This window comes from Penicillium robsamsonii, assembly GCF_028829455.1.
Source record: "Penicillium robsamsonii strain IBT 29466 chromosome Unknown utg000005l_segment0_segment0, whole genome shotgun sequence".
NCBI lineage: Eukaryota > Fungi > Ascomycota > Eurotiomycetes > Eurotiales > Aspergillaceae > Penicillium > Penicillium robsamsonii.
Window position 1 is genome coordinate 1,604,380 of NW_026643223.1, and position 24,825 is coordinate 1,629,204.

The window sequence follows — 24,825 nt, forward strand, 5'->3', positions numbered from 1 at the left end:
TCTTTTCACGTGTCGTACACTTTTGACGCAAAGATTGACTAGGGGTCAAGTGGACCGAATAATTCGAGATGTGGAAGGGCGATCAATTTGGCGGTATACAGCCCTTTAATCAATAGTGAGAGGACTTCTTCCGGGGCATTTTCAGCTTTAATTTGTTCAATTCTCTGCAATAATTGAATAGCGACTGTGGGTTAAAGTCGGCAACTATGAGAGAATTAGGATAACTCGCTTGGGCAAGTTGTATAGGGCTTTGGATAGCGCACAGCAGTCGAAGTATTCGTTGTAGAGATTTGGATGGGAGAAGATATTGGTTCATTTCATCGCGGTCGACTTCAGTGACAGAGGCCGCGAACCAATCAGATGGAGAGTACGAGAAGGTTAAGTAACGGCAGGAGTGGAAACAAAAATCGTGAAGTGTCGTGGTTGTACCTTGGGTGCAGCTTGGAAGGAACGTTGAAGAGTCGCAGAAGGCAGCGTCGGCAGAGAATAGTAAGAAAGGATATTACAGATTATACGTAAAAGACCTATGGATGTTTTTGTACGTTGTATATGTTACATGCTACATATACACAGAAAAGTTGCTCTGAGCTTCCCACCTTATTCTGCATTTCATCAACCATTTTCATCAACCATTTTCATCCTTCCAAATATAAAACTAGACATCTGAAAAGACATCGTTCTGTTATAGTTGGACCTAACATCCCTAATATTACTTTGGGCCAAATGGATCAAATTTCCAAGTCCTAAGTCGTCAAGGACAGAACTATACTCTTGTGAATGACTGCCTAAAATAAATAGTATAGCGCCTTTTCAAAAAGCTAAGGACCACGCACATCTTTTACTTACACATCCCCGCTAAGCTATTTTAGGTAAGTCTATGGCCACTTCCCCGGTATATGTGATCACGTGGTGTACAAGCACGCAATTGCCTTTAACCGTTTTAGGCGATAAAGATGTATAGAAATTTTTGGAAAGAGTTGTGTGTCCGCTATATTTGGTATATATGAGTCAATGGTATAAGATCGACCTCAAGGACTTTTGTCTGACTCTTGATCTCTCCTTAAATCAACCCTCAGGGCCCTGTCAATTGTGCTAGGATCATCCCCCACTTCGATATCCTTATCGCCCGTTATCACCAATCGTGACAGGCCTTTTACTCAGTCTTAATATTCGCCGCTTTCTCCGCGGAAATCTAGAAAGTGAGCTCATTGGGTGCTTTGTTTGTTAAATACAAGCTGCAACTCTCTTGAACCCTCGGAATTCCAGAGCCTTCCGCAATTTGGTCTTCCTTACCTCTCCGAAAACGGCATATCGCATACTGATAGAGGCATTGGCGGGGCTCAACACTTTGTTCCACTATACTTCAACATGAAGGACGCCTCATGCGATCCCAGTTCGCCCGCGCCATTGATGGCTGCGTGGAATACCGACTCACAAATCCATTTGATTGTCGGTTCAAATCCTCTTGCCGCCGCTCGATGTGCGAGGAGCCTCGAAGTCGGCGCAAAGCCGATCATCATTGCGCCGGAAACCGACGACATGCATTATACTATATCCGAACATATTGCCAATGGCTCTACCCAATGGATTCGTCACGAGTTCCAAGACGAGGACTTGACAACCCTGGGTAGAGAAGAAGTTGATCACGTTGTGGACTTGGTCTTTGTCACTTTTGGCAGCAACAACTCATTAAGTATGAACTGCTTGTACAACTCTCAAACCACTCTTACTTATACTTCCTAATAGGCGCGCACATATCGAAGCTCTGCCGACGCCTCAGAATCCCCGTGAACGTATCAGATGCCCCCGAACTATGTTCTTTCACCCTACTATCCACCTACTCAGACGGTCCCCTTCACATTGGAATCACTACTTCCGGCCGGGGGTGCAAGCTTGCATCCCGGTTGCGGAGGGAGATTGCTGCTTTTCTTCCCCAAAACCTTGGAACGGCCATCGACAGACTTGGTGCTGTGCGAAGGCGGCTGTGGGAAGAGGACAATGCTGCTGGGCTAGCAGAAGGCATATTTGACAGAGAGGATGACGATAGTGTAGGCCAAAAACACACCTTCAACAACTTGGTCACAGAAGGCGATGTTGCTGCCGCAAAGACAAGAAGAGTACGTTGGCTGTCTCAAATCTGTGAATACTGGCCTCTCCGAAAGCTCGTGTCTATCACCGATGCCGATATGGATGCCATCCTAAAGGCCTATACATCTGGCAATGCCACCACAAATGGCGCAAATGGCCTCAATACCCTCCCAAAGAAGGGGAAGATCGTCCTCGCTGGCTCTGGCCCAGGTCATCCAGACCTACTCACCCGCGCTACCTACCACGCAATCCACAATGCCGATATTATCCTCGCAGACAAGCTCGTTCCTGCTCCGGTTCTGGACTTGATCCCTCGCCGAACAGAAGTTCACATCGCACGAAAGTTCCCTGGCAATGCAGACCAAGCCCAGGAAGAATTCCTCGTGATGGGTCTGGCAGCTTTGAAGCAAGGACGGCAAGTCCTTCGCTTGAAACAGGGAGACCCATATCTATATGGACGTGGAGCAGAAGAATTCGAGTTTTTCAGGAAGGAGGGCTATTCCCCGGTCGTGTTGCCGGGTATCACCAGCGCTATGAGCGCGGCCCTCTTCGCGGATATCCCAGCAACCCACCGCGGCGTCTCCGACCAGGTCCTTGTGTGCACAGGAACCGGGAGAAAGGGAGCTGCTCCAAATCCCCCCACATACGTATCTACTCAGACTGTGGTCTTCCTCATGGCTCTTCACCGACTCTCTGCTCTTGTAGAGTCCCTCACTACCTTCCCCGCGGAAGACACTCGTTCACAATCGCGCGCACTGTGGCCTAAGGAGACACCCTGTGCGATTGTTGAGCGTGCATCGTGTCCAGATCAGCGTGTCATTCGCTCAACCTTAGAGCATATCTGCTTGGCCTTTGAAGAAGCAGGGTCGCGACCACCGGGGTTGCTGGTTGTTGGTGCCAGTTGCCACGTGCTGCACAATCCCCAAGGCCAGCGATGGGTGATTGAAGAGGGTTTCCATGGATTAGATGAACTTCGAAGCGAGGTGGATACGGTCGCTGTGTCAGGGGACGAAAAGCAGTGATGCAACTTTTTATATATATATTTCTGAGCGATGGTTGTAAATATGATGAGCAATGTACATAGACAGCATTCAGATACCCCAAGAAACAAGATATGCATGATCATTGAAGAATATCAATATCATCATTTAAGACCAAAATTAGTATTTCTAAACACATTTAGACCGATGTATACGTTTTACACGTTTGTACGCTTTGGTACACGGAACAGAAAAGGGTGCGGCTATAAATTAGTGGACCCCGGCCCGGCCATGTTGATCACTCCACCTCATTCCCATCTTCAATTCTAACAACCATCCTCCGCAACAACCATGTCTGCCAGACCCCAAAGGCCAGCTTATTTCTCCAATGGGGAGGCTCTCCAGAGGTGATTTTCTTTTATTTCCGCAACGATAGAGACCTGAGCTAACCAGCGCGCCCACAGCCCCCCATTCACCGTGCGGCTCACCCGCTTCATCGAGAGCGTTTACTTCTTCTTGGGCTTGTACTTCACTACCCTCTTATCGGTATGTAGCTCTCATATCCTTTTTATACGCGACATTTTCTTTTCATCTTGCTCCTCGTTTCGCCCCGCCGCTCTTTCATATTCCACAACTGGACCAATCTGACGTATCTCAGCTCGACTCCTACGCTGCCGCCGAGAACTCTTCTTTCAACATCAACAACCAGAATAACAAGTATACTACTCGCCCTCGCTGGGGAGGCAGCACCTCTCGTGGAGGAGGTGGTGGTGGTGGAGGTGGCGGCGGTGGTCCGGGACCTGGTCCGCGTCGCGTGGGACGTGTGGATGATGTTCGTGGGCCGGAGTGCGGGAGCTGCAAATAAGCGAACAGTCAAAGCGATTGAATCGCTGCTAAAATTTAGCGCCAAGGAGAGAAAATAGGTTAGCATTTGGGCTAAGATGACGAGTTTTAGGGTCCTTAGGTTTGGTCTGTTTGGCTGGAAAGCTTGTCATATGCAATGCATCCTGCAATGCGCTTTTGATATTCGACGGAAACTTGTACTTTTCTACCACAGCCTTCGAAATACACATATACTACAGGTCGATGCTTGCCCCTTGAACATGATATATCGCTAGAACTTACCGAAATTGCCCGAGACACACACTAGTCCGCTAGCGCCACAACACCGCCTCTTCAAGGTCACATCGTGTCAGTATGAATCACCCGTGGACGGGTCGTCATGATGATTCTAGAAGCGCCACGTGACAACCCCTCTTCCCCTCTATGCCAAGGTAGGAGATAGGAGACTTGAACATATTTCCGGAAGTAATCCCTAAAACCATTCCGGCGGCGTGCTCTCCAACGAAAGACACACCACACAAACCGCCCAGCATGAGTGCCATCCCAACAACAGACGCCGAATGGGCGGAAAAGTTAGCCCACATGAAGCAGAAGCTGCCCAAGCACTCACTGTCCCAAGCGCCAATTCCAACACAAATCCACCGCACAATAGACCATACCCTCCTAACGACCCCAGTCGACCCCTGGCAGATTGACAAGCTGTGTAAAGAAGCCCTTGAATACGACTTCGCCGCCGTATGCGTGCGACTGGAGCACGTCACCCGCGCTGCAAGCCACGTCAAAGGCAGCAACACGGCGCTCGCATGTGTGGTTGGTTTCCCCGAGGGCACGCACCCGACAGCTGAGAAAGTGCGCGAGGCCAAAGAGGCTGTTGTGCAGGGCGCTACAGAACTAGACATGGTGATCCGGTACCACCTGCTGAAAGAGGGTCGGTATACGGAGGTGTACGAGGACGTTCTCGCGGTGCGCAATGCCGCCCCGGCGCCAATTATCCTCAAGACGATTCTGGAGGCGTCTGTGCTCGAGGAGGCGCAGATTCTCGATGCGACGATTGTGTGCTGCTTGGCTGGCGCGGACTACGTCAAGACTAGCACGGGATGGAATGGCGGTGCGAGTGTTGAGCAGGTTAAGCTTATGCGCTTGGCAGCGGATATGTGTGGATGCTCTTGCTTGATCAAGGCTAGTGGCGGTATACGCACTGCTGAGGCTCTGTTGCGCATGCTTAAGGCTGGAGCGTTCCGCATTGGAACCAGTGCTGGAATTAGTATTATGGAAGAGATTGATAAGGGGGAGATTCTTGAACAGGGATGTGGTCATGCGGTGGCTTGAGCTGTTCTGAGGTTCCCGGAATACGTCTTGTCTTGTGGGGAGTGTTGGACGTTGGAGGTGGAGCTTTCATAGTGAAAATGGAGGGATACTATGAGCACAATGGGCATCTATTCCTTGCCCTTTTGCTCGGGCCGAAATATCTCTGTATGTGGCGATTATATAGGGATCGACTCCCTGCGCATAGACCCAGGACCCAGCGTGAGGGAACGGCGCGAGCGGGATAAGAGCCTGGATGATATACAAGGATTACGACCTTGCTAAATCCCAGTTTCCATAGAGATATGCCCTTGGTGAATTAGAGAAGAGAAGCTCGCGGAGCTTGTCTGAGACAATTGTACATCCTTGCGCATCTTGCCATGCGAGCCCTGCATTACCCCTTCGCGGTTGCCTCGCGAACACCCTGGTCCACCAGGAAATGGAACCATCCCCTCCAAGGTCTGTTTTATTCAATTTTCTAGATGCGAGACCCCTTGTGTTTAGAATAGGATGATTGTTGAAACATTGTAGCTTGGATGTACACTTTCGAGTTAGTAGGAGTGGGGGGCCCAAGCTGTTGTTGAGGATTGGTGACTCGTCCATTCAAGGACAAAGATGAGAACCGCTTCAAGGCGATATGAGAATAACGATTGGGAAATTGAATTGCACTCATTCATGAACGTGGCGGACATTTTATTATTGACCTGAAAGCTCCAAAATGATATAGTATATACTAATCCAAAACCCTGCGCCGATCCATTCACATGCCAACTAAAAATCCAAAGCTTTTTTTTTATTCGTCGCTCTGATCATCCGAGTCACTGGTCACAGCATCATCAATGTCCATTTTTTGAACGACTGCATCACCATTGCGACCCTTCTTCTCTGCAGCGAGCCAGGCTTCCCGCTTCTTCGTCTCGTGTTCCTGCTTCCTTGCTTGCCGCAGGACCTTCTCCTGCTGTGCTGCCTCCTGCTTCTCGTGCAACTCGTTGATATAATCTTGCAGATTGGCGAGGTCTGAGCGCAGCTGTACAACCTCATCATCTGCATTATGGCGAGCAGTCTCATTGACTGCAACCTTCTTCTTGAGCACAGACACCTCGTTTTCTAGCTCTGTGACCTGCGAATCGCGGGCAGCTGCGTCTTCAGGAGATTCCTTGGCGGGGGCAGTGCCTGAGCCAATGCGGGTCACTTCCGCATTACCAGGTTGGCGGAATGCCGCGAGCTCTGCAAGACCATCTTCGATCATGGAGGTGGGGAAAGAGGAGTGAGTAAGCGCCTGGGAGAATTGGGTTGGTTTGCGGGAGTCGGATGGTGCGATGATGTGCGTGTGAAACATATATTCTGCAGGGACGGCGCCAGGGGCATGGTTCGGGGCCGAGAGGCCGCTATCATGGCGCGGCTTCACGATGGTGTGGGCCTTTCTCTTCAAATCAGAGGAAGGGTGAGGGATGCCACCCGGAGGGAGCATGACCAGATTGGTGATCGGGTGTGTGTAGTCAGCAACTGCTGATGTATACTTCCGTCGCGCAACATTCCAAGACAGCACCTTGCCATTCGCGTGGCCGGAGAGTAACGTGGTGCCATCATATGTAAGGGAGATTGTCTTGACTGAGCCTGTTTCGGCTGAGGGAGGGAGCCAGCGGTCCTCATTGGGCACCTGCGCTGGTGTGGATTGTACTGAAGGATCGTGAAGAGGATGCTGTGCAGACTGGCTGCGGTAGAAGTCTACGGACTGCACGCTGCCATCTTCATATCCCACGTAGAAAGCCCGGTCGACAGGGTCTAGAGCCACAGATGTTGCGGACAAGGGAAGGAGGAATGTTCTCAATGCTCGGCCGGTATGATAGTCCCATGCGATGGCAGTGTTGTCCTTTGCGGTTGATACCACAATGTTATGGCGGCCATTGCTATGTCCAACAGCAAGAGAGGTGATAGCTGCGCGGTGGTTAGAGAAAGTTCGGATAGGCGAGTTCGTGGGTTGGCGAGTCGCGCTAAGAGCGGGTTTCGAGAACGAGAGGATGCCAGGCAAGGACCAGACATGTACACTGGCATCAGCGGAGCCGGACAGGATAAAGTTGGACGTGGGGTCGACGACGAGTGAGGTTACTGGTTGCAGATGGGAGGCCGTTGTGGCTACTTGGCGTCCTGTGCAGGTCTTAAAAAAAGGCCGTTAGACGCACAACATGGGGAAATGTGTCAATCAGATCCAACATACCTCCCAGACAATTAATCGACCACCCTCGGTGCCCAACACCAAGACATCACCATACTTGCCCCCCGCGACAGCAATGCTGCGTATCCGCTCTGGAAACGGAACAATGCCCTCTTGATTACCCTTCTCCCGGTTGTACACGTGAATAACAGCCTTGTCTGCTTGGGCCGTGAAAATATGCGAGGGGCTGACAGCGAGACAATTGGTCAAAGTTGAGCTCTTCTTAAAAGTCGATCGCAGTATCGACGTGGGCTGGAGTTCGTGGACGCAGACCCCTACATCTCTGAGCGAGGCTGTCGGGGATTTGGCGGATGACAGCGTCGACGCCACAAATGATTCGGAAAGCATTAGGAATGGAAGAATGAGGTTGTCATACGAATTATGGGAGGTTGGTTTCAAGTTGCCCATTCCTTCCGAGGTTTTTTTTTTCTTAATCGATTGATAACGAGATGTTTGCACTGTTTGGACTGGACCTAATCGCCGACTTCCACGGGGCTGTATGTGATCTATCTTAACCAATTTGCCTTTCTAACTAATGCAACCTTCTAAAGATATCCCCGATCTTTGAATAGACAGAGCGATTGTTTTGAATTCATCTATCAACTAACTGTGCCGTGTTTTATATTAGACGCGTCGGCAGTTCGATCTATCATTCTTAGTAAGCGCCATCTGGGACCAACCGAGCTCGGCAAGTATGAGGGATCATTTTGCGCCAGTCTGTCAATGGAAATGATGGCTGTTTCATCGGTGTATACCGACTCAAATTGGGTGCCGAGGGCGATAAACCCAAGCCCTCATCAGGCATTTATATCCAAACCTCCAGAAATTAGCCCGATATGTACAATAACATCGGTATGAACCAGATATATGCAAGGGATAGGTCAGAAGGGGTGGATTGCTGTCGCGACGAGACACAAGGTCCAATGAAGACCCGCTTTAATACACCCTCTGGCTGATCCTGTTGCCCTTCTCAAGGGCCTGATTCGCCATGGCTTCCTTTCCCCCCTCCCTCTTGCATCCCGTATGTCTCATTCCAGGTGCCCAGTCGGAACTTCGCTATGACGAGATGAGGCAACGGATGGGGTCTTTCCACGTTGACGGGCTCCTGCATGACTACAGATTGAGATCTGGAGCCAATTGCTGTCCGTCGTTGTCCTGGTTGCTCATCTTCTTTGGAATGCAAGGACGACGCGACCTCATTCCCACTATTATTACCCTGGCCCGTGCCGAGCACAACCTGACTTGAAGTGTTCGTGCTAGACGACGGATCCTTTTTTCACGCCCGAAGGGGGAATCATCCCGTTGAACATTTTCCGGCTTTCATAGCAGGGTTGTTGTCCTGTCAAGGGATGTACACTTCAGCCCGATCACCATACCCACCTTAAATTACCTTACTAGCGCCACCGTCGCTGTATAAGGATATATCGAGCCCCTGCAGGGACTCAGATCCATTTGTTTTTGTCTTCAATCTTTAACAATAAACAAGCTGGATTCCAATCTCATCTGGGTTACTCTTGTGCAACATATTTTGCTTTTTTGCTTCGACCTTTCAGACCAGGACTACTTCCATCCGTGTATAGCATTGTCCAATATGGACTCTGGTGTGAGCGAGTTGCCTAGCCATGCATGTTTTCCGGCCCAATTCCAAACACATATAAAAAATCAGGGCTCGAACTCGTCCTCGATGAGCCACGATTCGATGGCAATGGCCGAGCCTATCCCATCACCGCGCCGATGGTCTCCCACCTATGTACCCCGAAGGCGAAGCAGACAGATGCCCTCTCTCTCATTTGTAACGTCACCAATGATGCCGCGCAGAGAGTCGCAGGACCTTTCTACCTCAATATCACGGCGCCCCACAGATCGTGGCCCAGCATGCGTGTCGCCCTTCCGCTCGGTTCGAAGAATGAAAGAACCATTTCAATTAATGCTCCCGACTTCCCCAGCGTCTCTCGATGGCCCGGCTCCTATATTTCCTGAAAAGCCAAGCAGGCCGTTAAAAGTGCCTGCCGATCACACATTACGAACATGGCGCTCAGACCAAAATCTGACTTGTGGCAGCCTGGAGGGATTCGGTCTTCTACCCAGCCCGCCTATAACAGAATCGCGCCCTGCAAGTGCGGGCCCAGAGTTATCTTACTTTGATTCCCAGTCGTCGGATGAATCAGGTCCATCAGGTGACAGGAAGGCCAAGAAGGACGAGTCTGACACCCCTCGACTGGGTCGTTCCACAACACCCGCAACGCTCGAAATTGGGGAAAGGATACAGTATACAGCGTACCGTCCCCCAGCTTGGAAGAATCAACCGCGAACAGATGTCATGAATGTTCATGAAGCTCACTCAGAGTTTGTACGCCAGTGCGAGCCTAGCAATGCACAGGAGTCAAAAGCTCAATCTCCCAAGAAGCCTGGAACCCCGCAGTCAGTGAAAACCGAAAGACTCCTTGTTCCGGGGAGCTCACCGAGACCCCAACGCCCCCGGACTGGGACAGTGTCCAGTGAAGCTAGCTGGGTGCCAACCAACTTCTCGTACTGCGAAAGATGGCTGCAAGGAGTACCCGTTGACAAGGTGAATGACAGGAACTCATCCTCAAAGGAGTTCAACAATCGACGCAAGTTCCAGATCGTTGAGAATGACCCCCCAATGCCAAAATTGGATATTATTCCGGGAGCAAAATCCCTTGAAGAACCTGTGGTAAGTTACCCGCTTTAACTATGAGATGCTGTTAAAAGCTGACTCCCATCTAGAGATTTGCTGTCGCTAGCAAGACAAGACCGAAGCTTGTCGACATCGCTCGACAATCATCACCATCGCTTCCACTGCTTCCACCGCCGTCATTGCTGCCACAGATGGTACCAACGACCCCAGATCAGCGTCAAGAGGAAGTATCGGCGTTTAGCCCGGACACTCCACTTAATCTGTCTGATAGTGGATACGAAAGTCGCGAGTCCAGATATTCCTTCGATAGCTATGATGATAGTAAAGGTGATGATGACGACGACGATGCATACACCGACCCAGGGTCATTGACCTCTTCGGACAGCGTCGGATCAACTGTGATTGGCGAAAGGCCTGAAACTGCGCAGGGAGAGCGCGAGGTAAGCCCACAACCTGAGATCAGATCGGGCAGCGTGAGCCCAAAGGCCTCATCACCACCAGTTCATTCACCAGGGCGGGCATCTATCATGTCCGAAAAGGAGGATGAGAAACCACGGCTATGGCAACATGACTGGACGCTGGACGACCATGAATGGACCCTGGATGAGTTGGACCACTCTGTCAAAGATTTTCCTCGTCATATGCTCAGGCTCGCATCTCCGGTCATTGTTTTTCTTCGCAAAAACGACGAGAAGACCCTCATCAGGCCCTTCCGCACTATATTCCCCGACGTTACAGAGAACCTACTCGACTGTCTCTGTGCTGCGCTCCTTGCTCGAAACTACCTCCTTTCCCTGCCAAGCCTCCACCGAACTAAGCCATCAGTCTCTTCGCGCAAAGACGCATACGCTGTCGATGGTGTTCCGAAAAAAGCATTTACTACACTAGGCATCCAGCTTCCATCTGGATCTACCAACAAGCCTAAGGACCACCTCTTCAGCTCTCGCAGCAAGGACCTCCAGGCACACCTCGACCGAACCGTGGACAACCTCCTATTCGCCATATGTGGTCGATCAGATACTACTTTGAAATCGGCTGTTGAAGTTCTCGCCCAAGTGCTTGAAACCAATGCTTAGCATTGATCACTCCTTGCATCGAACATTTCCTTGCCTCCGTTGATCCTATTCTCTCTCTACATCTGACTGAACCCTATCCTTCGTTTTCATATCTCCTTTCTCTGAAATTCTATCCTGCACTCCCTTCAACAACCTTTCCTATCGACTGTCTTTGTTATCTCATTTCATATCTGTGCCCCCTATCACCACTTGCTCTAATCATTGACTTCTCTTCCTCCTATATGTTTGTCTACACTTCCCGCCCTCTTTCTACTCTGTTTTGGTTTCTCTTGATTTCTCTTGGTTTCTTTTGGTTTTTTTATATTTCCTTTCATACCCTTGCATTGCGCGGTCCTCGGAACATCGGTCGGTAAATTTGTGCGTTGGGGGTCGAGCATCTATAATTACATATGTAGTCCTGAACTAGCATCCATAGCATCCATAATATAATGGCATAATCAATTACTAATTCAGCTCCTAGTTATACATAGAACAGTCGTCAGCACGTATGTTTTTTAATGCCTTTTCATCTTTCTCGCCATGAGAACCGAGGAAAGTGACATACAAAACGAGACCGTAGCCTTCATCTTCAATACAACACCAAGGACAGAGGCCGCACCTGTAACTGAATTTCTTATAGTGCTATAAGCATTATTTCAACTTTGAATCTCATATTCTTGCCTTATCATGCACAATTGTGGACTTTCCCGCTCGATCTGACGCCCGGCGGATGGCGAAATTGCTTAGTCATACTTTTCCGCGGGATTGAGGATTGACCAGGCGGACAAACTCCAGTTCGGCTTTCTCCAATTCCACATATACTCACACATCATGTCAGCTCCAACAAGAAGTCTACGACGCCTGTCGTCTTTCAAAACCATATCCCCAGCCTCAATAGTAATTGCTCCCATCGGCCGCCGAAGCTATGCTACCACGGACTCATCATCCGCTACGAACACACCAGGAACCACACGGCGCAAACCAACAAAGTTCCAGGATAAGCTGAATGCAGGACCCTCATTCTCAGACTTTGTCTCCGGAGGTCAAGATGAAATCCTCGACCCATCCGAAGCCTACGCCCTTAAGACCGCGCTCGTCGGCCCCGCCGGCCGCAAGAAGGAAATGACTCGTCTGCCCGAATGGCTGAAGACTCCTATCCCAGACTCAAAGAACTTCCAGCGCCTTAAGAAGGATCTGAGAGGATTGAACCTGCACACCGTCTGCGAGGAGGCCCGGTGCCCCAACATCTCTGACTGCTGGGGTGGCAGCGACAAGGCCTCCGCCACGGCGACAATCATGTTGATGGGCGATACCTGCACGCGCGGATGTCGCTTCTGCAGCGTCAAGACGTCCCGCACTCCTGCCCCGCTCGACCCGCACGAACCCGAGAACACCGCCGAGGCCATCTCCCGCTGGAGCTTGGGGTACGTTGTGCTGACGAGCGTGGATCGCGACGACCTGGTGGACGGCGGCGCGCGCCACTTCGCCGAGACGGTCATCAAAATCAAGCAAAAGAAGCCCAGCATGCTGGTCGAGTGTTTGACCGGCGACTTCCGTGGTGACACGGAGATGGCGGCATTGGTTGCCCGGTCTGGACTGGATGTCTATGCGCACAACGTTGAGACTGTCGAGGAGCTTACGCCCTTTGTCCGTGATCGTCGCGCCACTTTCCAGCAGTCTATTCGTGTGCTTGATGCTGCGAAAAAGGCTGTTCCGGATCTTGTCACGAAGACTTCGCTCATGCTCGGTCTTGGCGAGACTGATGACCAGCTCTGGGATGCCCTGCGCCAGCTCCGCGCTGTCAATGTTGATGTCGTCACCTTCGGTCAATACATGCGCCCTACCAAGCGCCACATGGCTGTCCATGAATACGTCACCCCTGATCGCTTCGAGCTGTGGCGCCAGCGTGCCCTTGATATGGGCTTCTTGTACTGTGCCTCTGGCCCCTTGGTGCGAAGCAGTTACAAGGCCGGTGAGGCGTTCATCGAGAACGTTCTTAAGAAGCGTCGTGGTGGCTCTGGTACCGCTGAGCGCACTATCGATCAGAGCGCCGCTACCACTGACGAGGCTACCCGGTGAGGTGTCTTGCATTTGAACAAAAATCCGAATCAACTACCTAAATAAACCTGTTTATCTCTGCCGGTGTCTTCTTGTCTTCTGACTCCATGCAAATGTCTCTTGGCGCTATCTTTCTTGCATCTTTCTGGGCTGTCGGGTTTGGGTTTTTCATATAAGGGGATTTTTCGCTGGTTTGTCATTTCAACAGTTCAACATTTCAACACGAATTGTACTTTGTATCACCATTGGAGAAGTCATTCGAGGCATATTTCTGTCTGTTCCTAATTTCAAGCTGCACTAGAAATCAACTCAGTGCTACTTCTCTTATATCAATCAAAATGTCATAGATCATGGTCTGAGCCTGCTCCGTCCCCCAATCCACTACATCTCGCCCTCAAGGCGAAAGGAACCCGCCGCAGGTAGGAACAGGGACAAAAATCACACGCTATACAAAAATTCTATGCTCCGCACTACGTATCGTGCAACACCTGTCCATCACACCCGCGGACTCTGCTAAAGGTAAGGACCGACATAAACTCCACAACTCTTCAGCAAAAGGAAATCTCCAAGTCGAGACCAGCAACCAGCTGTGAACGCCGTTTCATGCTAAACTTTCTGGGGGGTATAATGTATCCAAAAAGTTAGACTAAAGGGGATTCGCCAGCATACAAGTGTATGCTCTACTGAAAGTGGCACATCGCTCATTTAGCTACTCAAGGGCTTATTGCGCGTCGGAGGTCAGCTCGGCGATGTCCTCGTTGTCCATGCCGAGCAGGTAGAGGATATCGACAAGACTCTCGCCGTTGATCCGGACGGGAGCTTCCAACTGGACCTTGGACTTGGCGCGCCAGGCGACGCCGAGGCCTGCAGCGTGGAGCATGAGAAGATCGTTGGCGCCATCACCGACGGCCATTGTTTGCGAGAGGGGAATGCCGTGCTCGGCGGCGATGGACTTGAGGAGAGTGCGCTTGTGCGCGGCGTCGACGATGGGGTAGGAAGGCACCAGTTTTCCAGTCAGGGTTTGGGTGGCCTCGTCGATTTCGAGCTGGTGGAAAGGTTAGATCGGATGAAATGAAAAGAATAAGAAACAGGAGAGGCTTACGTGGTTGGCAATGGCAATATCGATACCGAGCTGCTCGGCGAGCCACTCGGCGAGGGGCTGGAATCCGCCGCTCACCACCGCGAGCTTGTAGCCCAGATTCTTCAATGCGCGGCAGAGCTCACGGGCGCCCTTGGCGATTTTCAGGACGGACTTGAGCTTCTCGAAGACATCTGCGGTGACACCGTTCAGAAGACCGACACGTTCCTTCAGTGACGCGGCAAAGTCCAGTTCGCCGTTCATGGCACGTTCAGTAATTTCCTGCGTTGATGTTAGTCATTGGCATAGAAACTTGAAGCCTTGACAAGGGGAAAACTTACGGACACCTCCTTCTCGACACCAATGAACTTGGCGATTTCGTCGATGCACTCATTGTCGATCAAGGTGCTATCCATGTCGAACACAGCCAAGCGCTTGTGGCGACGGAAGACGCTCTCCTTTTGCAGGACAACCTCGACGTTCCACTCGCGCTCAAAGCGCCAGATGCTCTCATGCTTACGCAGATCTGGGAACGAGAGATAGTCCGGGTTCGGCGGGGGAGAAAATGTGACCTCCACAACACGGGGGTGTTCGTCGCGATCAAGACAGCGGTGCGAAGTGTTCATGCGCTGATAGGGAGTGGGGAGGGTCTCCAAGATCTGAAGGAAGTTGGTCAAGCACAGCTGAGAGACATATGGCCCGTAGAGGTGATCAAGTGGTTCCGGCTCCGGGGCAGGTGGCTCCCGCGGGAACTTATCCATGTCTTCTGTCGGGGCAGAGCCTTCGGGAACCTTGGGAGTTGGGAGCTTGTCGCCTGGAGCATTTTGGAGCCCCGAATCGGGGTGGTAGTGGGGGTGAACGGGGTTGTTAGATTTGTAGTAGATGGTCGCGACGATTTGTGATGTGCCGGTGGGAAGAGGATTTGCGTGGTGGTTGAAGATGCTGTGAATGATGCCGCTGTCGGTGACTCTCTCCGGATCTGGCTTGATTGGATTCGAGCTAAGTACCAGTTGATCGTCCATCTGGGTAGACAGAACCTCGCCGATGGTCTGAGTGATTGGATTGATTGGAGCCATTGGCTTGTACTGCTGGTGGTCCTGCAGGAATGAGCTGCTGCGCATTTGACCGAGGGATGGCCTCGTGGGACGGGTAGAATCTGCCATAATGCACTACTGGTGAAGGGATCTAGTAAAGAGTTATTTGCGGTTTGAGGCTATCTTGAGAGATTCCACACTTCGAAGATCAAAAACGACTCGCGCCGATCGGCACGTGGATTCGGTCCCCACCAAAGACTCACGTGATAGCCCCTCCCCTCTCACGTGCGTTACCGCCTGGCAGAATTGACAATGAGGTGGTGGACCTCAGGGCTGGAATAAGATGAGTTCAATTTGGGATAGGCATCTCATCCAGATCCACCATGACTTCAAAGTCGGATCATTCTATTTATGGACATAATAAATTGCCCAATATATGTTATACATAGTATGATAATCACGATTTCCCATTAGGTATGCCCGGGCTTATTGGTGATTAAGCAACCTGCTAACATTATATTTTAGGAACCAGGAATACTCCTGATGGTTATTTATCATCGACTGGGTTGGTCAGCGCCAATTACCAATGTCTGGGGGTAACACCCCAGTGTTGGAATCACTAAGCTACAACCTAAAAGACATTCTACGCCATTCCCTCCATGGCAGAATCGACTTTGACATTCTGCCAGTCTGACTCTGCGCCTCATATGGTCTCACCGCCTTATTGGGACGATAATGTCTCCGTTCTAGGAAGGCGGTGAGGGTCGAGCATTCAAGCACGCAATCGTCGGTCGATGGCGTGCTTGGGTGGTTTTCATTCTCCACTCTGGCCACTGACCAATTGCATCTTTGAATCTTTGAAATGAAGAATATCGGATCAAGAGGATGCCAGGGACGGACCTCCGGATGATGTGATTGCCTCTGGTGTTCTTATATTCCTGCCCCCAGAGTGACTTTGTTCTTCATACTCCTCGACATCTTCATACACTCAAACATAAAATTCTTTCTTCTTTGTCTTCTAAAGTTACTCTGTGCTATTTACATTATGCCGGCCAAGATGCCCACAAACTACTCTTCAGAGATGGAGGGCATTGACAACCACGATGGCATGACCGAGTCAGGCTATGTCAGTGCTGGCTCTGGATCTAGTGAGGACTACGTTCCCGAGATTGTCTTTACCAAGCCCCATCTTCAGTTCCTCAACCGCCAGTTGCAATTCCTTGAACCCCAAGGTTCGTACTCATATCAATCATAACCCCTCTTTTCGAAGACCCTTTTATCTGACTCCTTCTTATAGAGATCTTGAGATGGTGCATTACTTCGCTTCCTCATCTCTTCCAGACCACTGCCTTCGGTCTTACAGGTCTTGTCACTTTGGATATGCTATCGAAACTCGAGGTGCCTCGTCCCCAGATGGTTGACCTCATCTTCCTTGACACTCTCTATCACTTCGATGAGACAATGTCCCTGGTCGACCGTGTGCGTCGCAAGTACCCCAACAACAATGTGCATATCTACAAGCCTGCTGGCGTCGACACCACTACCGAATTCGAAGCCAAGTACGGCACCAAGCTCTGGGAGGTCGATGACCAGCTCTACGACTGGGTTGCCAAGGTTGAGCCCGCTCAGCGTGCCTACCGTGAGATGAATGTCCACGCCGTTCTCACTGGCCGCCGCCGCAGCCAAGGTGGCAAGCGTGGTGACCTTGACATCATTGAGGTTGACGAGGCCGGCCTCATCAAGATCAACCCCATGGCCAACTGGTCCTTCAACCAGGTCAAGCAGTACGTCCAGGAGAACGATGTGCCCTACAATGAGCTCCTCGACCGTGGTTACAAAAGCATTGGTGACTGGCACTCCACCCAGCCCGTTGCCGATGGAGAGGACGAGCGCGCTGGTCGCTGGAAGGGACAGCAAAAGACCGAGTGTGGTATTCACAACCCTCGGTCCAAATATGCCCAGTACTTGATGGAGATGGAGCTCAAGCGTCAAGAGGAGGCCCTCTCACAGGCTTTGCACACTCAGTTGACGCCTGTTGTCTGATCTTTCCTCTGACTCCTTTCTGCATACCCCTCGGCGCCTTACGTGATACCTCTCTGCTTTCCCCTGTTTTTCGTCTCTGTTCTTCAAGCGGTTTGATTTTTTTTTTTCTTTTTCCAAGAGATGGTACAAAAAGTACTCTTTGCATTTACATCCTCCCGTGCATAGGGAGTTGAGTTTAGTTCTCGGGCCCACTATGGGAACTTTTTGAGACATGATAATGATATTCCTACGATAAATGAAATAAAAACTGATTACTTTATATTCTTAAATCTTTAATTTCCATTCTTATACATGTAAATCTGTTTAAATGTCCTAAAACTGCCTTAATCCTTGGAGGAGAGCTCAAGAGTTTAATGGATAGTTATAAATCAACCAATAGTTAACTAATCAGCAGTTCCATAACTTAGTTGGTTAGAGCAGTCATCGGAGATGGAGCGGTCACGTGCGATGCCAGCCCTAGTTTTCTCCCCGATCATCAGGCATCACGGTATTAACTTCTCTGGTCCACATAAGAAAACTTGAATTGTGAGTGTATTTTTGTCTTTCAAATTTTTAGGAGCCTCGCGTAGTGAGGTAACGTAGAAAATATGACACTAAAAATGTACCGTCGTTCAAACGCAGTCATTCCACCAGTAACTCCATTGCAATAAAGCTAATAGGTAGAGACTTTCTTAAGTCATCTGTGTAATATATGCTCTAATTGATGGCCCATTAAAGTCTGCCACAGCTGCCCACGCGCCTTTTTATAGTGACAAAAGCTTTGCTGGTCTGGGAAACTAAATATGTATTATTGGTGAGATATGAGATACTACGCGGATACAGTAATTTGTCGTCCAAGAATCACAGGTATACTGGCAGTGCTGCAGATGCTGTCAAGGTCAAGGTTACCTCCCCACGTGCTACATGGAACCGCTAGAACTCCTCTCCAAGCATGGTACAATCAGCGTTTGAAAAATGTTGCCCTAATAGAACATGTTAGCACTCTAAAAGTCCTGGCATGTGAAAGAAATCCAGAGCTCCATGAGTGATCATATTGCCCATAAAGACAAGGGCCCGTACTTCCAATAGTAAGTTCAGATTCCCGATTTGCGTAAGACAGATCGGCTCGCGCGGGGATAGTCATTGCCTCGCTATGGAGTAGACGATCCAGTCATACGGAGTCTTGACTTTCTTGCCTTCCAACCCGGTCAGTGTGAATTGGGTGGAATTTATTCCTCCCTTTCCTGTCACCCATTCTCGCGCCTGTCGACCTAAAGCCAGACCTCCAGCAGACAATCATCAATGCCACATTGCAAATGTTATCATGGGTCTTGGCTCTTTACTTTGCAACCCTTCCCCAGAAACTAGGCCGACGCAACATTTCTTGCGGTCCCTGGTCGCCATGTGGGCCATTGACATTTCCATCACTGTTGGAAGTGCCATGTTTGCCAAGCACAACAGTAACAGTGCCGCTGGATACGCTGCTGTCGTCCTCTACCTATACTCACCGGCCTAGAATTTTGGGTTTAACGGAAACATGGGCCTCTGCATCCCAGAGATTTTACCTTACCGTTTACGAACCCGAGGCTTGGCGATTTTTCATTTCGTGCAGTATACAACACTCTGATGGCTTGGATGGCTTATTTCTTCGTATTTTTGACAACATTATTGGTATAATCACATAAGATAAACTATTCTATTCTATTCAAGAAAACTTGTACTACAAAAATACCAAAATAGAGCCAAGAGATGAGCTCCTTTCGCCGCGCCACATAGGATACCAAACGAATTGGTTCCAAATACCGTAGAGGCATGTTAAGAGGAAAAAGAGATCAAGGAGTCATGAAAATCAATCAATACCAGACACACATTCCGGACTGTGACCCTTAGCGTCCACGGTTTGACATTCCCTCGAGCAATACGAGACTTGCAAGCACCGAGAACACGGCTGCAGGGGCTTATCCATCGACAGAGTAAACCCACAATTCATGCAGACCATCTCGACATTCTCGACACCGTCATCCGAGATATTAAGCACAGCCATTGCTTCCACTAATGCCTTGCTCCATCGACTCCAGCACGCCTCGGCACTGCGAAGCTCTTCAGCGGTAGTGACGGCAACATCACAAAGCTCGCGTCTGATGCCAATTTCCTGGCACCTGCGGGACACAGCCTGCGCAAGGCTCTCGTCGGTGGTGCTCTAAGTAAACGGCGCGAATGGTTCCGTGTTGCTGCCCATCTGGTGAATTACGCCCGGCTCGTCGTACGGTTGATGAATGCCTCCAGTAGCAAAGGCACAATAAGTTTGGCCTGAGCGTCTGGTGAGAGACGGGAAATTTGAGACCGGCTCTCGCACTCATGGCGGTTGTTGTATGGGTTTGCGAGGAATACAGCTTCGCCTGGGACTCCGAGAAGAGCCTTCACGGCGAAATGGCAGTGGTTGCGTTTGCCAGATGCATCCCGCTCCGAGCGCTAGAGAGCATTCAAGCGCCTTAATTGTGAAGCAGTAACACTTGCCATTATTCAAGATTATTATGATGGAAAAAGGAAGATGATTTTTTGAATTCTCCGGGTTTTGTTACGTTCAATTAGTCTTGAGCGATCTGTGGGTGGAAAGGCTAGGCGCCCGAGATGCTCTTCTTTGCTCTTGATCTCTCACCAGAAGGGCTACAATGTCTTGCAGATTGCTCCCAATGTGGCTACATTGTACATCCAATCGATGTCTCAATCTTGACAGGGAGCGGTAATGTCAAACGCCAGGCCAATCTAGTCCTACGCCAATCATTGGGCGTCCAAAATGGGGCCATCTGAGGACATTACTGTTGCATTCTTCCTCCCTGTATCTACCAGCCACCACTCGGATTCTAGTTTTGACATTTGGTTTAGCAGAAGAAAGTTTCACATCGTACGCAACCTTGCAGGATCTATGGCCTAGGAATAATTTCGAAAGCGTTGTCAAAGGTTTAAGCGGCCTCTTCTTCAGCATTCATGATTCGAAGCTGTTCCCTCATTCATCGAACGGCAAGGGAGTTCCTCATTGACCTTTCCGGTCGAGATACATGGTAAAGGCGCTTGAGCATGTCTAAAGAGTTCAGAACTATGTCAAGAAATTGTTTCTATTTCTTATCCCCCTTGATTTCCGCGACCCTGTGGACATGGACTTTTGGGACGATAATGGGTTTGACGAAAATGACGAAAATGACCCCAATGGACCTACATTGGAGCAACTTGCCAGAGGAACATATTGACGTCAGCACTGGAGACGAGTGTACATTCTCGGCATTTTCCGCGGCATGCTTTGCAGGCCAATCAGATGTCGTCACGCTACTATTGAACAAAGGTGCCAATTGTACCTACAGTCACGTACATTATGGCAGGGCTCTTAATATAGCTCTGCCCCTAGGTCACCCGGATATTGTTCCTATCCTACTCGAAAACGGCACCGATGCCAACAGTGCGGGACGGCGCTTTTCATAGCCTCATCTTGCAACTACCTAGATGTTGTGCTTGCCCTCCTTGAAAGGGGGCAGGTGTCTACTGTAGGCAAGAAGGTCGTGGAGGTAGCCATAATCGTCAAAGTCCTCCTCAAGAACGGGGCCGTCGACGTCAAACACGAATTTTACAATTTGGCGCCCCACAAAGCATGCATGAAGTTCAACCCACCAAATACATGCGATGATATCGACCAATCGCAAATTGTACTTTGTGTGCTAGAGAACCTTGTTGACCCTGACTGTTGCTTGGAGCCGATCCTAACATCAGAGGCGAATATGGTACAGCAATCGAGGACGCGTCATTCTCTGGATATCAAGTTATTGTCGAATTGTTCCCCGAGAACAGAGGTGATGTCAATTTGCAAGGCGGAGAGCAGAGCACAGCGCTTCAGATGGCTGCACGAAATGGTCATCGAGAAATTGTTGCATTGCTACTCGATCATGGAGCCGATGCCACCATGAAAAGGGAACTTTATGACACTGCGCTCGAGGCGGCAACTGAAGTAGGCGAGACAGAGATTATAGAGATGTTAGCTAAGAAGAGTGCCGAGGTTTGATCTAGCACGCGAATCAACAAGCCCAAATCTGAACTGATGCATGATTGTTTTGTGGTGATGACATGAGACTATCCTATTCCTCAATTGCTGCGATTATCCGTTCTAAAGCCACGCTCAAATATTCATGACCCTGTGTAAACACAATTCGGAACCACCCATCCTTCTCTGACCCAAACAGAAAGCCGCTGGCTAAAAAGACTTTCTTTTGCAAAAGGCGCTGCATGACTCGTTCCCCGACAACCTCACACTCATCCTCCGGGTGAAGCTCGCGGTATCTCTTTCCCAGATTCATCCAGACGAAGAATGCAGCATTGCATCCTGTTGCATATTCGATTCCGTGGTCTTTCAGGTAGTTCGCCGTGTAAGCATAGGACTCTGACAGCAACTTCTGATTTTGCTGAATATACCGATTGGTAAAGTCGAAGTCTTCAAGCAAGAGAGTAGTCAAGTAATCCGTGAGTCCAGAAGCATAAGAATAAAGCGCGGGCCCGGCCAACGCCATATGAACATCGCGATTGGCCTGGGAAATGATGACGCCTAGTCGGATACCGTTTGCGCCAAAGTCTTTGCTCATACCCCAAAGAACATGAACCAATCTCGGGTCGATAATGCCAGTCAGATCGATAGAGAGGGCGGATTCGAATTTGACAGGTGCGGGATGTTCATCGACAGTATTTTCAAAGATGGAAAGAGCATAGATTTCATCACTGATGAGATGAATCTGGTATTTCTGGCACAGCCGCATCAACTTGACAAGCACTTCTCGGGAATAGCATCGTCCAAGCGGATTGTGAGGATGAGCAAGCATCAAAGCCTTGACTTTCTTGCCGGTTCTTCGGTGAAAGTCCAGCAATGCTTCTTCGTACTTATCCACACCCTCGAGGCTGAGAGGATCCTGTTCGCCAAAACTAACAGGAACCACACAACTCCCCGAGCGAAGCGAGATGTCAGGAATGAACATGCCGTAGTACGGTCTTCCTAGAAGAATTCCCTCCCCCTGATCTGCAAATGACCATACAACATGCTCAACCGCAGACGAGACACCGTTGGTCGCCATGATATGGCTAGGCTCGAGAGGCGTGACTGGCTTCAGATTGTGATTCAAGAAGCCAGCAATAGCGGCTTTTAATCTGGAAGAACCGCATCCGCCGTCGTTGTATGTGAGATACTTTGCGGGGAGGTCGAGCTTCTTGTTGATGAATTTTAAGAGCTCGTGGTGCATCAGTGTGTTCTCTGCTACGCCCACATTGACGTATCCATTGGGGTTTGACGATGCGTCCCATGTATCCTTCATCACATCCCACATGGGGTTCTCGGATCCGGCATCTACGACATCTTGTGCGCGGCGGGAGAGAACTGAGTGAGTCATTTTGGTGGAAAGGTTTTCACAGGTTGAAAACACGAGGCCACTTGGGGTGTAGATAATGGGGTGATCGTAGTTGGTAGGATGATAAGTTCTTTAAATCTCCACACGGCCGGTTCCTACCGGTTTCGGCAAATGGTAACTCTGAGTTATATACCCCGAAGGGTGTGGGCGGTGACAGCGGGAGTCAAGATTTTAGCAGAGTTGATATTCATAGTGTAAAGCATGAAGTCTCTTTTTATTCTACTTCCAGCTAAATCTTATCCATCCCACTTCCAGCCTTTTTTTTTTTTTCTTCCTTGACGTCAACTGCCAAGCTTCGTGGAGATATCCCGTACGCAGTCCCATCTCCCCGCATCAAAAGCCAAACACCGAACTACAAAGGCCATGGTTCGGAAATATTCATGAGAACTACGGACACGGCATTTGGACTAATAACACAGATCGACCCATAGCCTAAGTATCACCCACACATTCAAAAGCAACCTCCACACAGCAATTTAGCACAATATCCTGAGGCGTCAAACTAACCCCACTAGAATGACGATAGATCGGCCTCTGCTGATATCCCGAAGCATTCATCTGAGGTCCGGTGTAGCCCTCTCAGACCCAGCAGCCTTTGCGTACTGATTCGCCTCCATAACCGCATCAAGCACAGCCTCATTACGCGACTCCCCACCTGTCTTCTGCTTAGTAGCATTAGTTAGGAACCAGTTGACATTATTCAGTTTCGCGTTTGTGTATTCATCGACCCTCACAGTAAAATTTTACAGCTCGTTGAAATCACAGAAGATGGCGAAGATCGTGATGACGGTGTTGTAAATGCGGAGTCGACCGAGGCGGTTTCCCCTCGCGTCTGCTGTATTAGGGTTCTTGGATACGATGAGGATGGGGTTAGAGGAGAAACCTGATACTGCGGCTTCGGCTTGGGTAGTTTCGTGTTCTTCGCTGGGACATAGGGGTTCCAGGAAGTGTCGAAGGCCGCTGGCGGTCCCGTTGACTCCGGGCAAGACGGTATTTTCGGACTCACCTGTTGATTCTATGGTGATATAGACCATGGCTCGTTCTGGGAAGCGACATCTGGGGGAGTGACCTCTTGAGGGTGATGTTGAGGGAAGACATGATGGTTGTTTGATGGGGAATGGAAGAGGAAGAGGATGGAAATGGTAATTCGAGGGTTTAGATAGTCCTCAGGACACCGGGTGATGGAACAAACATTGGGGACTTTCAGAGTCTCAAGGAGGCATATGGATGATCAATATTTGTTTGAATTGATTATTCTCGAATTAATACCAATTCCAACCGTCCAACCCTCAACCAAGCAATTGCTCCTGCTTAGCACCCTCAACAGCAGCAAGATAAGCCGGACGATCCTTAACATAGAACTCGACATCAACCTTTCCCTTAAGATTAGCCTCGCCTCCATCAAGAGTTCCAGCCTTGATGCAGGTCATATCGGGCATGATTTCCAATTCTGTGTAGAGACTTGAGCCGCAGGTCGGACAGAAGAAGTGCTTATTGATCTTTCCACTGTTTCCAACTCCATCGTATGAATTGGGAGTGCCTTTGTAGAAGATAGACAGAGTCAGAAAAAGAAATTGATCGTGGTGCGTGTAGACTTACCCTTTGTCACTTTCATGCTGGTTCGTGGGACGACTGCGTTGGAGGTAAATGCGCCGCCGGACCACTATTTGGTTTTAGAAATTATGTTCAATGTTTCATTGGTATAGATAAGGCTTGGGTTTACCTTCTGGCAGTCGGTGCAGTGGCACAGAGCGGCCATATACGTGTCGGCTAGGATGTTGTTAGCTTTGGAAGTATATGGGTTCGATCAATGTACCTTCGACGGCGTAAGTAACGCCGCCGCACATGCAGCTTCCAGTGAAAGTCATTTTGAATTGAGATAGTATATGCAAAGAGGTGCACCTTGGGGGAATCAAAGAGAAAGCGGGGTTAGCGTCAGCTTTTATACTCGATCCTTTCGGTGTTTGATCCGATCGAACACCGAAGTTGGTATGGTCTAGTCTAGAATTGGAATCGATGGCAGGAAAAAAAAAAGATTGGCATCATTCCT

At 49.7% G+C, this 24,825-nt stretch overlaps 12 protein-coding genes across 12 annotated transcripts; 6 read left to right on the plus strand and 6 right to left on the minus strand.

Moving 5' to 3' along the window:
• Positions 1-1,368: 1,368 nt before the first annotated feature.
• Positions 1,369-3,110, plus strand: N7447_008638 (putative siroheme synthase; the record flags this gene model as incomplete). Its single annotated transcript, XM_057232900.1, has 2 exons — positions 1,369-1,693; positions 1,747-3,110. The coding sequence occupies 2 exons, from the start codon at positions 1,369-1,371 to the stop codon at positions 3,108-3,110; spliced, it is 1,689 nt and encodes a 562-aa protein (XP_057082442.1).
• Positions 3,111-3,419: 309 nt separating this feature from the next.
• On the plus strand, positions 3,420-5,240 carry N7447_008639 (2-deoxyribose-5-phosphate aldolase; the record flags this gene model as incomplete). Its single annotated transcript, XM_057232901.1, has 4 exons — positions 3,420-3,475; positions 3,533-3,614; positions 3,727-3,914; positions 4,442-5,240. The coding sequence occupies 4 exons, from the start codon at positions 3,420-3,422 to the stop codon at positions 5,238-5,240; spliced, it is 1,125 nt and encodes a 374-aa protein (XP_057082443.1).
• Positions 5,241-6,009: 769 nt separating this feature from the next.
• N7447_008640 (putative ribosomal assembly complex component Ipi3) lies at positions 6,010-7,779 on the minus strand (the record flags this gene model as incomplete). Its single annotated transcript, XM_057232902.1, has 2 exons — positions 6,010-7,374; positions 7,435-7,779. The coding sequence occupies 2 exons, from the start codon at positions 7,777-7,779 to the stop codon at positions 6,010-6,012; spliced, it is 1,710 nt and encodes a 569-aa protein (XP_057082444.1).
• Positions 7,780-9,022: 1,243 nt separating this feature from the next.
• On the plus strand, positions 9,023-11,166 carry N7447_008641 (uncharacterized protein; the record flags this gene model as incomplete). Its single annotated transcript, XM_057232903.1, has 2 exons — positions 9,023-10,126; positions 10,180-11,166. The coding sequence occupies 2 exons, from the start codon at positions 9,023-9,025 to the stop codon at positions 11,164-11,166; spliced, it is 2,091 nt and encodes a 696-aa protein (XP_057082445.1).
• Positions 11,167-11,976: 810 nt separating this feature from the next.
• Positions 11,977-13,224, plus strand: N7447_008642 (lipoate synthase; the record flags this gene model as incomplete). The annotated part of the gene is made up of 1 exon (XM_057232904.1): positions 11,977-13,224. The coding sequence occupies one exon, from the start codon at positions 11,977-11,979 to the stop codon at positions 13,222-13,224; it is 1,248 nt and encodes a 415-aa protein (XP_057082446.1).
• A 700-nt stretch (positions 13,225-13,924) lies between these two features.
• On the minus strand, positions 13,925-15,444 carry N7447_008643 (phosphoserine phosphatase SerB; the record flags this gene model as incomplete). Its single annotated transcript, XM_057232905.1, has 3 exons — positions 13,925-14,248; positions 14,306-14,563; positions 14,623-15,444. 3 exons carry the CDS (start codon positions 15,442-15,444, stop codon positions 13,925-13,927), a joined length of 1,404 nt encoding a protein of 467 aa, XP_057082447.1.
• Positions 15,445-16,360: 916 nt separating this feature from the next.
• On the plus strand, positions 16,361-17,358 carry met16 (phosphoadenylyl-sulfate reductase (thioredoxin); the record flags this gene model as incomplete). Its single annotated transcript, XM_057232906.1, has 2 exons — positions 16,361-16,547; positions 16,613-17,358. 2 exons carry the CDS (start codon positions 16,361-16,363, stop codon positions 17,356-17,358), a joined length of 933 nt encoding a protein of 310 aa, XP_057082448.1.
• Positions 17,359-19,186: 1,828 nt separating this feature from the next.
• Positions 19,187-19,857, minus strand: N7447_008645 (zinc finger MYND domain-containing protein; the record flags this gene model as incomplete). The annotated part of the gene is made up of 3 exons (XM_057232907.1): positions 19,187-19,535; positions 19,589-19,809; positions 19,849-19,857. 3 exons carry the CDS (start codon positions 19,855-19,857, stop codon positions 19,187-19,189), a joined length of 579 nt encoding a protein of 192 aa, XP_057082449.1.
• A 678-nt stretch (positions 19,858-20,535) lies between these two features.
• Positions 20,536-21,388, plus strand: N7447_008646 (ankyrin repeat domain-containing protein; the record flags this gene model as incomplete). Its single annotated transcript, XM_057232908.1, has 3 exons — positions 20,536-20,791; positions 20,815-21,042; positions 21,084-21,388. 3 exons carry the CDS (start codon positions 20,536-20,538, stop codon positions 21,386-21,388), a joined length of 789 nt encoding a protein of 262 aa, XP_057082450.1.
• Positions 21,389-21,461: 73 nt separating this feature from the next.
• On the minus strand, positions 21,462-22,757 carry N7447_008647 (putative aminotransferase; the record flags this gene model as incomplete). Its single annotated transcript, XM_057232909.1, has 1 exon — positions 21,462-22,757. One exon carries the CDS (start codon positions 22,755-22,757, stop codon positions 21,462-21,464), a length of 1,296 nt encoding a protein of 431 aa, XP_057082451.1.
• A 572-nt stretch (positions 22,758-23,329) lies between these two features.
• Positions 23,330-23,873, minus strand: N7447_008648 (SIMPL domain-containing protein; the record flags this gene model as incomplete). The annotated part of the gene is given in 3 exon segments (XM_057232910.1): positions 23,330-23,504; positions 23,523-23,831; positions 23,845-23,873. The coding sequence occupies 3 exon segments, from the start codon at positions 23,871-23,873 to the stop codon at positions 23,330-23,332; spliced, it is 513 nt and encodes a 170-aa protein (XP_057082452.1).
• A 191-nt stretch (positions 23,874-24,064) lies between these two features.
• On the minus strand, positions 24,065-24,643 carry N7447_008649 (GFA family protein; the record flags this gene model as incomplete). The annotated part of the gene is made up of 4 exons (XM_057232911.1): positions 24,065-24,315; positions 24,375-24,438; positions 24,499-24,545; positions 24,592-24,643. 4 exons carry the CDS (start codon positions 24,641-24,643, stop codon positions 24,065-24,067), a joined length of 414 nt encoding a protein of 137 aa, XP_057082453.1.
• Between the last annotated feature and the right edge of the window lie 182 nt (positions 24,644-24,825).